Genomic DNA, 14,348 nt, shown 5'->3' on the forward strand with positions numbered 1-14,348 from the left:
GAGGTCATGGTGGCTGGTCAGGTCAGTTACGCATGATCTTAGCCAAAAGGCTTCTACATTTTTAAATACCATTGGACTAAATGTATATGAAACTTCAATGTTTAAAATCTGCTTTGTCAAAGCAATTGCTTTGTGACAACACTTGTGTGTCATACTGATTGGTAACTTCACCCACTGAAAGGTATTGGCTGTTGATGTCAGGTAGTGGGCAATGTTAAAACATTTATTGCTCACATATTTATGATGGCTACACTGCAGTAGTAACATACATGAGAGATTATATATATGACGTCACCCGTGTTCACCCCGCCCTATCGAGTGACGTCAGGCGGATGTGACGTCAGTCAGTTCTCAGTACAGTAATGGCGAAGTAGAGCCGAGGAAGGAGAGGGAGAGACAGTCACTAGAATCCGATGCCATCCTGCGTGCGAGTGGACAGGATGACAATAAAACTTGGCGGAGCATAATCTACGGCGTATAGCGTGTCGTTTGGTGCAGATATTGTCGGGGTGCATTTGGAAAGGAGCGAGAAAAGTGATGGTGAAAATCGTTCTGTGAGAAAGACTGGGACACAGGCAGAGAGAGAGAAAGCAATAGAGAGAGTTTCCCTCAGTTACCGGGTTAAAAAAAATCAAACACATCCAACCATGGAACTGAGAGTGGGAAACAGGTACCGGCTCGGCAGGAAAATCGGCAGCGGGTCCTTCGGAGACATTTATCTGGGTAAGAACTGAGAGTGGATATTTGGGAGGAAGGCAAGAGAGAGAATAGAACTCCTCAGAATAACACGGCTTAAAACAGTGTGTGTAATATCTAGTCCCGTGTCACTGGCCCAAAGGGCAAAGGACATGGTAATAGTCAAGACAGAAAAACTGTCATTCACAGAGTCAATCTCCATATCCACAAATCTGCTCCTGGGAAGATTGTAAATCCCAGGGATCACATCTAGAAGGAGCTGACTATTAGATAATGTCCAGCGTTCATTTTACCACAACAGATGGACTGTTTCAATAATCCATCAGTCAAAGGATAGAATATCAGACATGTATTTTAGCTGAACAACAAAGAAATCACTAAAGGGAGTGTAGCAAACATAGCTGCTTTTAAAAAAAAAACCAGCTGATCTATGAAGTAATACTCCTGGGGATACAAGCTGTGGGAATTTATGAGACGAAGAGGTTGAAATATTCTTTTGTATGTCCCTTGTAATGTGAATGTAAAGCATAAATTGTCAGCAGTCGAGGTCTGTAATACTGTTGTTTTCTGAAGGAGTGTTTCAAAGTAATTGTTTTGTTTGTGTGAAAGAAGTGGATTATGGGAGGACTGAAAATAATCAAATTTGTTTCCTGGTGAGAACCATAACATCCAACACCAGCCAAGAATATCAATTGTTTTATACATGCAAATGGTTGCAGTTTGGTTGGCTATTGTTCATCTAAAAACCTGTTTATGAATAGGCTATTCATAATGTAAATATTGAACATCTAGGTGGCAGTTCCCTGGACACGAGCCATGGCAGTTTTATAACTAAGTTTATAATGCTGGGGGTTTAGCATGCGGGACTACCAGTGTCATCATGGAATACCCACAATTAGCATAGTTTTTCTGTAGACTGCCTAAATCTCTCCTTTTTCAGTGCTAATGGTGTTAGATCTGGAGTTAACCCCCTGTCCAGGTATTTGTTGAGGAGAACCAAACAATAACTTGGAATATTAAGCAAATACTGATAAAACTTTTGATGCAAGATTTAATGTCTGATTCCTGCTTGGATTGGATTGACCTCTATATATGAGTGGTCATGCTGTGATGTAGCATTGGAATAGAGCATAGTGCAAGTTAAATGTGAGTGCAAGAAAGACTGATACAATTTAATTGCAGTTTGTAGTATTTTAATGTTGTTTACAATAGTAACTCTGTAGATGCAGTATGAGAGAGTCTGTCTGACCTTTGTTGAACCGATCAGCTGTACCTCACGAACAGAACTGAACTAACTGCTATCCAATAAGCCATTAGTGATAATTGAAACAATTATTTTAGATCTCATCAGTAGAGGAACCAGAATTTAACCCTGACAACATGCATAATGGAACAGTTGCACATTTTCAACAGTGACACAATTATTTGATCAGTGTTTTGTCAATTGCTATTCTATAATGAATGCTGACTCTTTAAGTACTGAATGTGTTTTGCAGATTTCAAAATTGGCAGAATTTATATCCAGCTTTTGGAGGAAAAAAAATCTCAGGTTTTGCATATTCTAAAATAAATTGAGAAACTTGTTGATGCAAGAAGTATCTCCTCCCACAGGATGCTGTTCCTGATGCCAGCCTTGACTTTAGTGGCACTGCTGTAATATAAATGCATCGATGGTACAGCCTTGGGTGTAGTAGTTTTCCAAAGCTTCCTCTGAAGACAGCAGTGCTGCTGCTGCAAGCTCTCCTTCTGATCGAGTGTGACTTTTGAATCACTTTGTCCAGTTTTTCTATTGCTGTCACAATGCTCCTGAAGTCTGCCCTGCATGGTAAATGGAGATGGGGGAGGGGATGGGAGGTGGATATTGCAGAACACCAGCTTTCTATATTGTCTCTGATTTCCTTTTGTACTACTTGTATGTCTCTTTCACAATTCACATAGGAGCCTTTCTGAATGTTGACTAGTTCCTGTTTATGAACAATGAGAAATGTTAAGGTTTGCAATGTTTCAGGAAATGAATCATGCACCATTAAACCAGGTCTGTGTTTGGTGAGCAGACTCTAGATTATATTGAAGAAGCTAATTATCCTTAAATAATAGTGGCAAATTCAGATATGTGAATTTTGAGTGTCATATTTTGCGATATTTGGTGCACAGTTTACTCTTTTTTTTAAAGGTTCCAATGATTTGATCTTGATTTCTGTTGAATACTGTTTGATACTTTTCTCCCCACCCATTCCCTTTACAAAGGTAACACATATATTGGGTATTTTTCCTCCAATATATCCGCATGAACAAATTCTCCAATCTTAGTCGTACAGTGGGGGAGAAACCTCCACCATCTTAAATGGCAGATCAAAATCATAAATTTATTTTTATAGTCAAAATCCTCTTAGAATCCCTTGGTGAAATTGAGTGTCCCATTTGCAGAACACACTTTAAAAAGTGTAGTTTTAGTAATCGATTTTCAATATATTTTTTGGTTAGATTTTTTTTCTTTTTTTTTGTCGTGACTTGTGCCTTCCCTGTCACTTCCCCATTCCCCCCCCCCCCCCCCTCAAGGCCTTGATTCCTTTGTTTCTTTTTCCTGGAGCAGTATGTAATTTATTTTATAAAACACTTCAGATGGCTTTAGATGACACACAAGCATTACAGTTTTTGGACACAATCTTTTTTAAAAACCTGCTTAGACCTTGGTTTGATCACTAACGGAGAACTCAATCACCAGTGTGCATTATTTTGTTTCTGATTTTCAGTTTTCTTAATTGTTTCCAAGAAAAATAATGTTGTATTTGGTAAATTGACCTCAAAAGCAGAAGTATGCCGCTAGTTCTATTTAAATTCTGAACTCCCATCCAGCTGATGCTGCAGCGCTTTGTGATACCATTTGGATGTGATTGACAATCTGTACCAGCTGGCCATTAATGGATTTTATCCCCATCTTTTTACAAAAATTATACGTTCTTCAGATTAAATGTTTCTTTTATCTGCAATAAATAAAGTGATAGGCAGCTTAGGTACAAAAGAATGAAAGCAAACTATGTTCGCTTTTGTCATTGTTTCTGGTTGTGGCGTCTTGCATAAAGAGGGACTAGCGAACATCTGCAGGGTTCAGACTGGGCAGGAAAGGGGCCACCTTGATGCTTAAAAGCTACCTTTCCTGGTTTTTTTTAAGTAAAATTGTTTGTCCAAAATATGCTCAATATGGGTGTGATGAAGTTTTGCTGCACCTGTCTTTTTATTGTTTAGTAGAATCAATGAAATTGTGCATTACACTACTTCAGTAAACTTGGTCCCTCTTTTCTAGGGTGTTGGGAGATTTCCTCACAGACTTGCAACTATTCAGCCCCATTAATCAGTTTTAGGTGCAAGCCACTGGAATTTGGAGGGCTAGATGTTTAGGGTCTTGTACTTCACCTAGGAAGTTTTAAAAAAAATTGTTCATGGGATGTGGGCGTCGCTGGCAAGGCCAACATTTATTACCCACCCCTAATTGCCCTTGAGAAGGTGGTGGGTGAGCCGCCACCTTGAACCGCTGCAGTCCGTGTGGTGAAGGTACACCCACAGTGCTGTTAGGGAGGGAGTTCCACGATTTTGACCCAGTGACGATGAAGGAACGGCCGATATATTTCCAAGTCAGGATGGTGTATGACCTTGAGGAGAACTTGCAGGTGGTGGTGTTCCCATGTGCCTGCTGCCCTTATCCTTCTAAGTTGCTGCAGTGCATCTTGTAGATGGTACACACTGCAGCCAAGGTACACCGGTGGTGGAGGGAGTGAATGTTGAAGGTGGTGGATGGGGTGCCAATCAAGCGAGCTGCTTTGTCCTGGATGGTGTCGAGTTTCGTGAGTGTTGTTGGAGCTGCATTCATCCAGGCAAGTGGAGAGTATTCTATTCCACTCCTAACTTGTGCCTTGTAGATGGTGGAAAGGCTTTGGGGAGTTAGGAGGTGCTCCTCATTTTCATCTTGGAACTTTGGCTTGTTTCAGCAGTTACCAGGTGCTTTACCACAATCCTTTGGCACGACTCCAATGGTTCAAGAGGCAAAGTTGTGGCAGATGGCCTCCCTTTGTTGTTTTACCAGTATATGAATTTTGCATCCCTCGTTTTGTGCTAGGGTTTGATGTTTGATGTTTGTTCTACAATTGCAATTCTGGGGTTATTGGATCCCAGTCTAAAATTTTAAATTCTTGCCCTTGTTTTAAAAACTCATTATAGCCTTGTCCCTTGCTAATCTGTAGCCTCCTGTGCCTCTCCGAAAGCTCCAGTCCTCTGTTCGTGACCTTTTGTAAAATGTCAGCTGAAAAGATGACTGTTTCAATTGACAGAGTATAGAGCTCGGGCACCAAGAGTCAACTAAATTAGTTCCTGACAGCAACTCGGCTAGTGCAGCAAATGTGAAGGCAATACTATTTTAAATATTATTATTGAAGTTTTCAGTCAGTCAGGTTGTTTGCTGCGTGAAGCCGCCGTGTGAAATGTTCCTGTGTGGTTGGTTGTTCTCGGATTGGATGTGTTTTGATTGACACCTTCAAATTCCCTGATTTCCTGTTTGGAGAACAATAGTGTGTGAAACTGACTGGCATACCCACTGGAGTCATTTAACACAGACGCAAAGCAGGATTCAATATTGGGAAAAGAATGCCTGGCATTCAGGGTCCTAAAAAGGGGGAGGGGGAACAACAAAGCCTCCTTGAAACTGCAACACTTAACACTTTCTTCAAATAAATGCACTATAAATTGACGCAGCTATCAATAGGACGGAGGGAGAAGAGAGGTGTCATTGTTTTCCCCTCTACTTTTTTTTGTATTTCATGCTAAAAAGGAGTGTGCATTTATTTCCCAATAAGGTTCTCTCATTGAGTGAGTGTAGAAGCTACTCCTCCAAGTGTCTACGGGTGACTCACACTTCAAGCAGCAACCAAAAAGATTGCCGGCTTTGCGTTGATATAAAATATTGGAGCTCTTAACGGCTTTAAAGGATTCTGAAGAATTTCTATTCGAATGCAACTTCCTGCTTACAGTTTATCATATAAGCGCTGAGTTACTATAGAACCATAACACACGCCTGCTCTGAACTTTCTGTATAAAATTGATGAAATGCTATAAATCCATTCAGTTGTCCTAGAATCTTGAACCACCAGGCAAAATAGTCTAATAGTCAAACAGCAATAGATTTAAATAGTATATGCCTTTTTAAAATCGCTATTCTGTTTATTGACTGCTGTCCGGCTTAATTAACAGCAAGTCCAACATTTAATCCTCCATTCAAAGATTATCTGATTACATTTAAAATGTGCTGACAGTTTTAAAAAGTGAAACTATTTCTCTCAAAACAAATTGTTCTGTTGGTATACATCCTGTTGAGCTCGGGGATATGGCTGTTCAGAAATAAGCATTTTAATTTAGTTATAACATTTTTAGTCTTGTTTTTCTCACATAGGAAATGACCATGGTGAGAGTGTGTGTTTACGATTGTGTTCTTGCCCAATATGTAACTTGTACGGGAACAGGAAATGAAACATGTTTGCCATCAGCAAGGAGAATTAACTTTAAATTGCTGTCTTGAGACGCCACTAAGGAAGAATGACGTGAAACATGTTTGTACTTAAATGGACTTTAATGGGAAATTTGTGTGCAGTTCACTCAAACATTAAATACAAGTATGCTATAGAACATCTAATAGAGATATACAATATAAAACTAGTTTGTCTTTGTGGCCATCCTCAAAGAAACTTGTTAAGAGAAACCTGTATTGAAAACTTAATGTGGAATGTCTGGTTTGGGAACTTAACCCGCTACAAAATGATGGATAATCTTGCTCATGAACGGGAGAGGGAAAGAGTCCAGGCCATTCCTTGCCGGAGGGGTAAGCCAGTGGCTTGGTTCCATGTCGTGCATCGCTGCTCTTCAGCTGGTTGGTTATGAGTGGCCCTGGATAACTCGTGTGGCTGTGCTCTGCTCATTTTGGGAGCAGGGGAGAGGAGAGTTCCTGGATTCTTACCTACTTCCCCTGAAGGTATGGCAGGGATCAGGGATTGTGTCAGTAATGCTGTGTTTTACTATTCCCTGACACAATGTGTTTGTACTAGACTATCCTGGCTCCCTTGGCCCAGTTCTATCTCTTAAAGCATTTAGGAACCTACTAGTTAAAACAGAGTGCAGTGCTTGCAGTAAAACACCACGGAGAAATTGATTTATTAAATACCTTTTCAGAAAACTGTTTCTACTCAGCCGATCCCTTTCAATATTTTTGACAAACTGGGCATAAATTTAAAAACCTTATGCATTTGCCAGTCTGTGATTTTCTATCCATTCACTCAAATGGGCAGAAAACTGCATGCTGGCAAGCGCTGAAGCAGAAGGCCCTGGCTTTCATGTCTACTAAGATCATGTGTGGTGCAGGACAAACAGTAATGCTGTGTATATATGATTATCATGTCTTTGAAATGCTTAACGGTAGCAAGTAAATGAAATATTCCTGGCTATAGTGAAGACTAGTTTGCACTATATTACCAACCTGCTGTACCACAGATAGGAAAAGTAGTGTCAATCCTGTCCTTTAGCAATGGGGGTACGTTCAGTATTAAAATAAACCACTTCAGCAGAGGTGGTTGGAAGCCCAGTGCAAGTCACAGTGAACCTTTACTAAATAGTGTCGTTGGAAACGTGGGAGAAATGATTTACCCTCTGTCTTCACCATGGATGGTGTGGGGAGAAGGGAAATGAGGAGGAATAAGGGGAATGATTTAATGTATGTACTGGTCTAGATATTGCTCATAAAGGGACAGCACATGGTCATCTAATCACTCCTTCATAATTTCAATGCCTTCAAGGAGACCAAATGACCACAAGCTCTTGTATTAAATTTTAAAAATATATAATCACTGGACAGTTGAACTGAAACATTTTTTGCAAAAGGGTGACTGACTATAATAATTCAGTCTATACAACAATTTCAGTCGTCGTTCTTGCTCCCTCACATAGGAATCCATAGTGGGCTGATGTTATCAATATTCAGTCGTATTATATTACAACCCTCACCCCAGTTGTAATTTATTTTGAGTAATCACTGGCAGTAAGCCACACTTCTCCCCACTGATGGAGATGTAATCTGGCCTGTCCATTTGCTTTTGGAAGCTGGCACTTGGGACTCAATTCTGTAATGCTTTTTTTTAGCCGTGATTTACAAAATCAATGCAGCCGACTTAATGGATCTTCATTTCCCTCTGCATCACCCTTGGACTCTCAGCCGTCGACTCCAATTTCTATCACAGTCCACTTTATTTTTTTTTAAACTCTCTCCTAAAGAATGGGGATAATTTTATTGTGATTTTGGGAGTAACTTTTCAGGAGGACTCACCAGATTATTTTAAAAGCAGCTGTGATTGGGGTGTGAAAGAGGGAAACAAATTGCCAACTGTTTTGTTGTACGTCGGCAAACATCAAAGGTTTAGGAACAAATGGCATGCAATCGCTTGTTTTTGTGAGGGACGTTAATAATGCTAAAAGGAATTTCATTCAAGTTCTCGGATATCCCTACATGCTCTTATTTTCGGTAAGATAAAAATGGTCTTTAAAACCTGTCTGCCCCTAAGGTGTCACTGTTCAATATTCAGGATGGCTAGACTGAAGCATTGAGACATCAGCTCTTTGCATACAAGCTAGGACCAAGACCATCAGCAGGCCGGGGCCACTGCAGGGAGCAGCGCGTGCTGCTGCAGGAGGGAGATGGCTGCAAAACCAGGTTTCTGATCGCAGTGCGGGCAGGCACAGCAGAAGGAGTGGCAAGAGTTTGTAAAAGGAAGTGACCGGGGCCCAGAAGAGGTGAGGGCCAGCCCCACTGCAATATGTGTGCGTGCTCGGTCTGTGCAGCAGAGCTGGTCTCCAGTCGTCTTGGGTAATCCTTGCCACTGGACCAAGACCTAGCTCTGTCAAGCCCGTGTGGTGGCTGATGTGCAACGGCCACCACACATTTTTTTTTAAAATCCAAGCACGGACATCTTCCGCCCTTCACTATGTAGTTCGGGATCTGGAATATTAGGTCCTTCATTGAAACACCTGTGAACTCATCCCTTTTTTGGCATGGAAGCAAGTCATTCTCGATTCGGAGGACTGCCTATGATAAGCTAGGAATAAAGTGAAATTGGCAGCCCTAAGCTGGAACTTTCTAGCAGTTTTATTTCAATCAGTTTATCATTGGTATGCACTCTTAAAATAAAATGTAAATATTTTGGAATTTTTCTAATCTCTCCAGTGCAGTGCTGAGGGGGTGCTGCACTATCGGAGGTGCCATCTTTCGGATGAGGTGTTAAACCAGGTGGACATACCTGCACGCTCAGGTGGACATAAAAGACCCCATGGCACTATTTCGAAGAAAAGCAGGGGAATTATCCTGGTGTCCTGGTTGATATTTATCCTTCAATCAACATCACCAAAACAGATTAGTCATCATCACATTGCTCTTTGTGGGAGCTTGCTATGCGTACATTGGCTGCCCATTTCCCACATTACAACAGTGATTACACTCCAAAATTACTTCATTGGCTGTAAAGCACTTTGAGACATCCGGTGGTCATGAAAGGCACTATATAAATGCAAGTCTTTTATTAGAATCATTCTAAAGCCATGCAGTGTTCTGTCCAATTCATTCGGAGCTGGGTTGATTGATTTTTTAAAAAGCATAGAAAATGAATTTTGTACTCAAAGCCATACAGTTTGTAATCATGTTTTTTAGAAGCTACAAAAAAGGCTGGTTGTTTATAGCTTTATTTAACATGAACCTGTCTGAATAAGCACTTGTAGCTCTCTTCCTCAATTCTGGGCTAGCTCTCTTCCTCAATTCTGGGCTCAGCATAGAGAAGGAAATTGCAACACACTACAGAAAAAACATGTGTGAGGATGTGTCTTTTTCTTTTGTCATGAATGTGCCCTAAATATTAGTTCACTTCACTGCTCATAAGTAGTCAGCCCAGAATTGGTAATCCAGGTCAGTTCATGCCAACCAGAATTGTAAAATATCAGTACAGGAACAGGCAATTCTGCCCATCAAGTTTGCATAGGTTCCTGTTCCCTGTACATATTTCAAGCATTTAATTCCCTTTAAAAGGAATTTATGAACTATACTTCAACAATGGTTTCTGGCAGAGAATTCCATTTTGTGTGTGATGGTTTTTTTTTTCTAGACTCTTTAATTCTTTTCTTGATTATCTTTAATTTGGGTCTTTTCATTACTGTCTTGGTGACTGGCGTAAGTAATCTATCCCTACTTTATCATAAACCCTTCATCATTTTGAAGACCTCAGTCGGTTCATCTGCAACCACCTCGGCTGTAGTTAAGAAACCTTTAGCTTCTCAAGTCTCTTTGTAACTATAATCCTCATCCATGGTAAAATCCTAGTGAATCTATGCAGCACATTTTCTATTGCATTTATATCCTTCCTGTAATTGACTGCCTAACACTCCTGTCTTGTACAAGTTCAACATTATCCTTCTCTCTTTCACTTTAAACAGCATTTACAACCTCTCTGTTTTATCTATGTTCTCATGCAGTCTTTCACAATTTGTCATAACAACTTGTATTTATATAGTGCCTTTAACACAGTGAAAGGTCCCAAGGTGCTTCTCAGGAGTATTGAGACACAAAATTTGACACCGAGACACGAGGAGAAATTGGGGCAGGTGAAGGAGGTAGGTTTTAAGAAGCGTCTTGAAGGAGGAAAGAGAGGCGGAGAGGTTGAGGCAGGGAATTCCAGAGCTTGGGGTCTAGGCAACAGAAGCCACAGCTACCAATGGTTGAGCGATTATAACCGGGAATGCTCAACAGACAGAATTACAGGAGCGCAGATATCTCACCCGAGGGGGTTGTAGGGCTGAAGGAGATGATAGGGAGGGGTGAGGCCATGGAAGGTTTTGAAATCGATGCGTTGCTTAGCCGGGAGCCAATATAAGTCAGCGAGCACAGGGGTGATGGGTGAGCAGGACTTGATGTGAGTTAGGACACGGCTAGCTGAGCTCTGGATCACCTCTAGTTTACGTAGAATAGAATGTGGGAGGCCAGCCAAGAGTGTGTTGGAATAGTCAAGTCTAGAGGTAACACAGGCATGGATGAGGGTTTCAGCAGCGGCTGAGCTGAGCTGAGGCGAGAGCGGAGACGAGGTGATTGTTATAGAGATGTAAATATGCAATCTTAGTTATTATGCGGCTATGTGGTGGAAAGCTCATTTCAGGGTCAAATATGACACCAAGGTTGCAAACAATGTGGTTCAGCCTCAGACAGAAGTTAAGGAGAGGGATGGAGTCAGTGACTAGGGAGCAGAGTTTGTGGCGGGGACCGAAAACAATGGCCTTGGTCTTCCCAATATTTAATTGGAGAAAACTTCTCATCCAGAACTGGATGTCGGACAGGCAGTCTGCCAATTTAAAGGCCATGGAGGAGTCGAGAGAAGTGGTGAGGTTGAGCCGGGTGGCATCAGCGTACATGTTGAAACAGACATTGTGTTTTCGGATGATGTCGCCAAGGGGCAACATGTAGGTGAGAAATAGGAGGGGCCCAAGGATAGATCCTTGGGGGACCCCAGAGGTAACGATGCGGGAGTGGGAAGAGAAACCGTTGCAGATGATTCTCTGGCTACGATTTAGATAGATAATGGAACCACGCGAGTGCAGTCCCACCCAGTTGGACGACGGTGGCGAGGCATTGGAAAAGGATAGTGGTCAACCATGTCAAAGGCTGCAGACAAGTCAAGAAGGATGAGGAGGGATAGTTTGCCTTTCACAGTCACAAAGGATGTCATTTGTAACTTTGAGAGCCATTTCGGTACTGTGGCAAACGGCGATTGAATGTGTCCATTCTTTAAATCGAAAAAAAACTTTTCCTGTGCATTAATTGTGTTTAAAAAGCATGTAAACGTTTCTCAATTTGATCGGTAAGACAAAGCTTTATATCTGAGAATTAAATTGAGTCACATTCTTCTGAATCATTCCTGTCTCCAGACTCATTCCTGTTTTGTGTTGCAGTCTACAGGAACAGCTCCTACTTTGGGAAAATAAGTTTACGGGAAGAGAAAATTTGGAGCTGACTAATTTTTTCAAGCTTTTGATGAGTCACTTACCATTTGTTTAACATACTCATCTTCATCACCCACTTTTATGTAAAGTATAGAATTAATTCCAGAAATGTAGTTTTGGTGACCACAGGCTAATTGGATATTGGGACTGTGAAGTCCATAAAATGCATATATAGCTGTTGTTTCTCATGAGACATAAGATTTAATGGTTTCAGTGGGTACTTGATTTGTTCCTTGTTTTCACAAACTTAAAAATGAGAAGGTTAAAATTATTCTATTGGTTTTGTTAAATGGCACATTTGGCGTTCATGACTGACTATTGAGGGATTGCGAGTACAAACAGTGATCAAATGTGACCGTTTGTGTTGCAAATTATGCATTAAATTATAGTTAACTCATTCGATTAAGTAAAGTAGGTTATGTTTAAAAAGGCAATTTGCTTCCTGATGTGTGATTTTTGAATATTAAAAATATTGGATTATTAGATAAAAATACTTTCCAAAACTGAACTGAGCATCAAAACATTAAACAGTTTAGTCTACTAATATTTAACCGAACAGTTACATATATTGTGTTCAGTGCAGGCAAAGTGCAAGTTTCTGCATGCATCTTGACGTGATCCACACTGAACCAAAATAGTATGCTTCAAGTAACTATAGGTAGTTTCTTTAGAGAGGGTTAACCAAAAATTCTCAGGAATTCACCTTTCATTTGTTTTATTGAGGTTTTACCACACTACATCAAGTTTGGGATTATTTAAATTACTAGCTGTCAACCAGCTCTTGTCTTAATTAATTAAGCCGAAGTCTCATTTCCTCATATGAATCATTTCCCTTTTATATTTCTCCCTTCTGGGTCATCACAAATCACATACCATTGGCTCCCAGCCATCCAATAATGCAACTCTTGAGACCTGATCTTCAGGGGGTGCACAAGAGAAGATCTGGTGACTTGCCCTCTGATTTTTCTGTCCCTTCCAGCAGGGAAACACCTGGTCTCTGATCAGTACTGCTGAGACAGCAAACATCCCATGGCGGAGTCAGGATGATGTGTGAATTTCTTTTGAGGCTTTTATTATGACTTTGCTTTTCTGCTGCACACTGCAGTGCTCATGACTGCAGTGTCACCTTCACTCATTTATGCAGTTAGGGGATCAAAAACCAATTGCCCGGCATGTTATGATTCCTGTAGAATCTACTGACAGGTTAAAAGGAGCCGTGTTTTTAATGTTCCATTGTTCATGTGCTTGAATCCCAAATAGAGTTCGAGGATTGGATCTGTTTATCTTGTCTCTTTCCCAAGTATCTTGTCTTGCTTCAGTGTAAACCAAAACACCTTTCAGTTTGAGAGCAGAAGTGACTCTCTGCTGTCCATTGTGACATGTCTCTACATTGAATGCTGCAACAACTTTTCTCCATTTTTGCTTTTTGCCCACTTCCACATTGACGATTAGTGTTGCCATTCCATTACATGTTCGTTATGTGCGGTCTAAACACTGCAAAGTAGACTGCTGTCAGAAAGCTAGCATTGTTAACGTTGCATTTGCTATAAAGGTAACTTTTTAAAATGTTGCTGACTGGTTGTAGGTTGATGCATGCATGGACCTGTGTTCAGCTTATTGTCCTAATCGGGGTTGTTGGGCATAAGTTAATCAGAAAGGTCTTTTTAAAGTTTGTGTCACAGGTAGTTTTAGACAATTGAAGTAATTACATTAACATCAGGTTACATTGAGGTGTATACTCCACAGGCTTCATTACTACAGGAAAGCATACATTTGAGCAAATACATTTTAATGTTGTATAATTGTTTTTTGTATGATTATGATTAATCACCTCAAACTGCTCCTACGATCACTACCAGCAACACATCCATAAATACCAGAACCACCTTCCTAATGTCATAGGCTCAATGTTTTCTCCAGTCTACCATGGTCTGGAAGAGTAGTCTGTAATTGTCCTTCTGTCAGTTTTTTGCAGTTCAAGTGAACATAGCATAAACATATCACACACCCATAATAATGGCACTTCGGTGACATTACAAGCCTTCTGTTGATCTAAAAAATTAATTTGTTTACTTGTTTTCCAATGCGAACGTATATTTTGGAATAAAGATTCAACTTGTAACATTAAATGTGTGCTCTTTTAAAGGTCACATTACCATGAATGTTTATCATTTTTCATGTCAACTGCTCTAAGTGTAATGTAACCCACAATTTCCTTTGCAGCCTCCACCACTCATGCCGTTTATAGATCTGTGTTTCCTTAAAACGTTTGATACAGAAATATATACTGTTGAAGATATTGTAAAATGTCGAGTGTGTCATTTTCTTAATTGAGCTTTTATACTCATCAAAGTGATGGATGGGAAGCAACATTTTCTATTTAAGGTGCCCCAGTACTCCTGAGCAGGTGTATGATTTAAATGAAGAGTAAAGCTCCCTGTACTCTTCCAACCTCAAGAACATCCCTATTGCACCAATGTAACAAGTCAATTTTCCACACCAGCCATTGTGTCGGGCCTGTGAGTAAAATTGCCAATTAGTGCTGAATTAGGATTTTAACCCAGGAACTGCAAAGTATGTCCAAG

The 14,348-nt window shown here is 40.5% G+C and overlaps 1 protein-coding gene across 5 annotated transcripts in view; it reads left to right on the forward strand.

The window, feature by feature from the left end:
* Positions 1-344: 344 nt before the first annotated feature.
* Positions 345-14,348, forward strand: part of LOC139226702 (casein kinase I) — a 48,467-nt gene continuing 34,463 nt past the window's right edge. For 4 of the 5 annotated variants that reach the window (XM_070857659.1, XM_070857658.1, XM_070857657.1 and 1 more), the window contains exon 1: positions 345-723. In XM_070857659.1, the coding sequence (XP_070713760.1) occupies positions 648-723 (76 nt within the window). In that variant the 5' untranslated portion in view covers positions 345-647. Of the gene's footprint in view, positions 724-6,307; positions 6,357-14,348 lie in introns of those variants that run through there. The other variant, XM_070857661.1, reaches the window with a different exon arrangement.

Source organism: Pristiophorus japonicus, chromosome 16 (genome assembly GCF_044704955.1).
Source record: "Pristiophorus japonicus isolate sPriJap1 chromosome 16, sPriJap1.hap1, whole genome shotgun sequence".
NCBI lineage: Eukaryota > Metazoa > Chordata > Chondrichthyes > Pristiophoridae > Pristiophorus > Pristiophorus japonicus.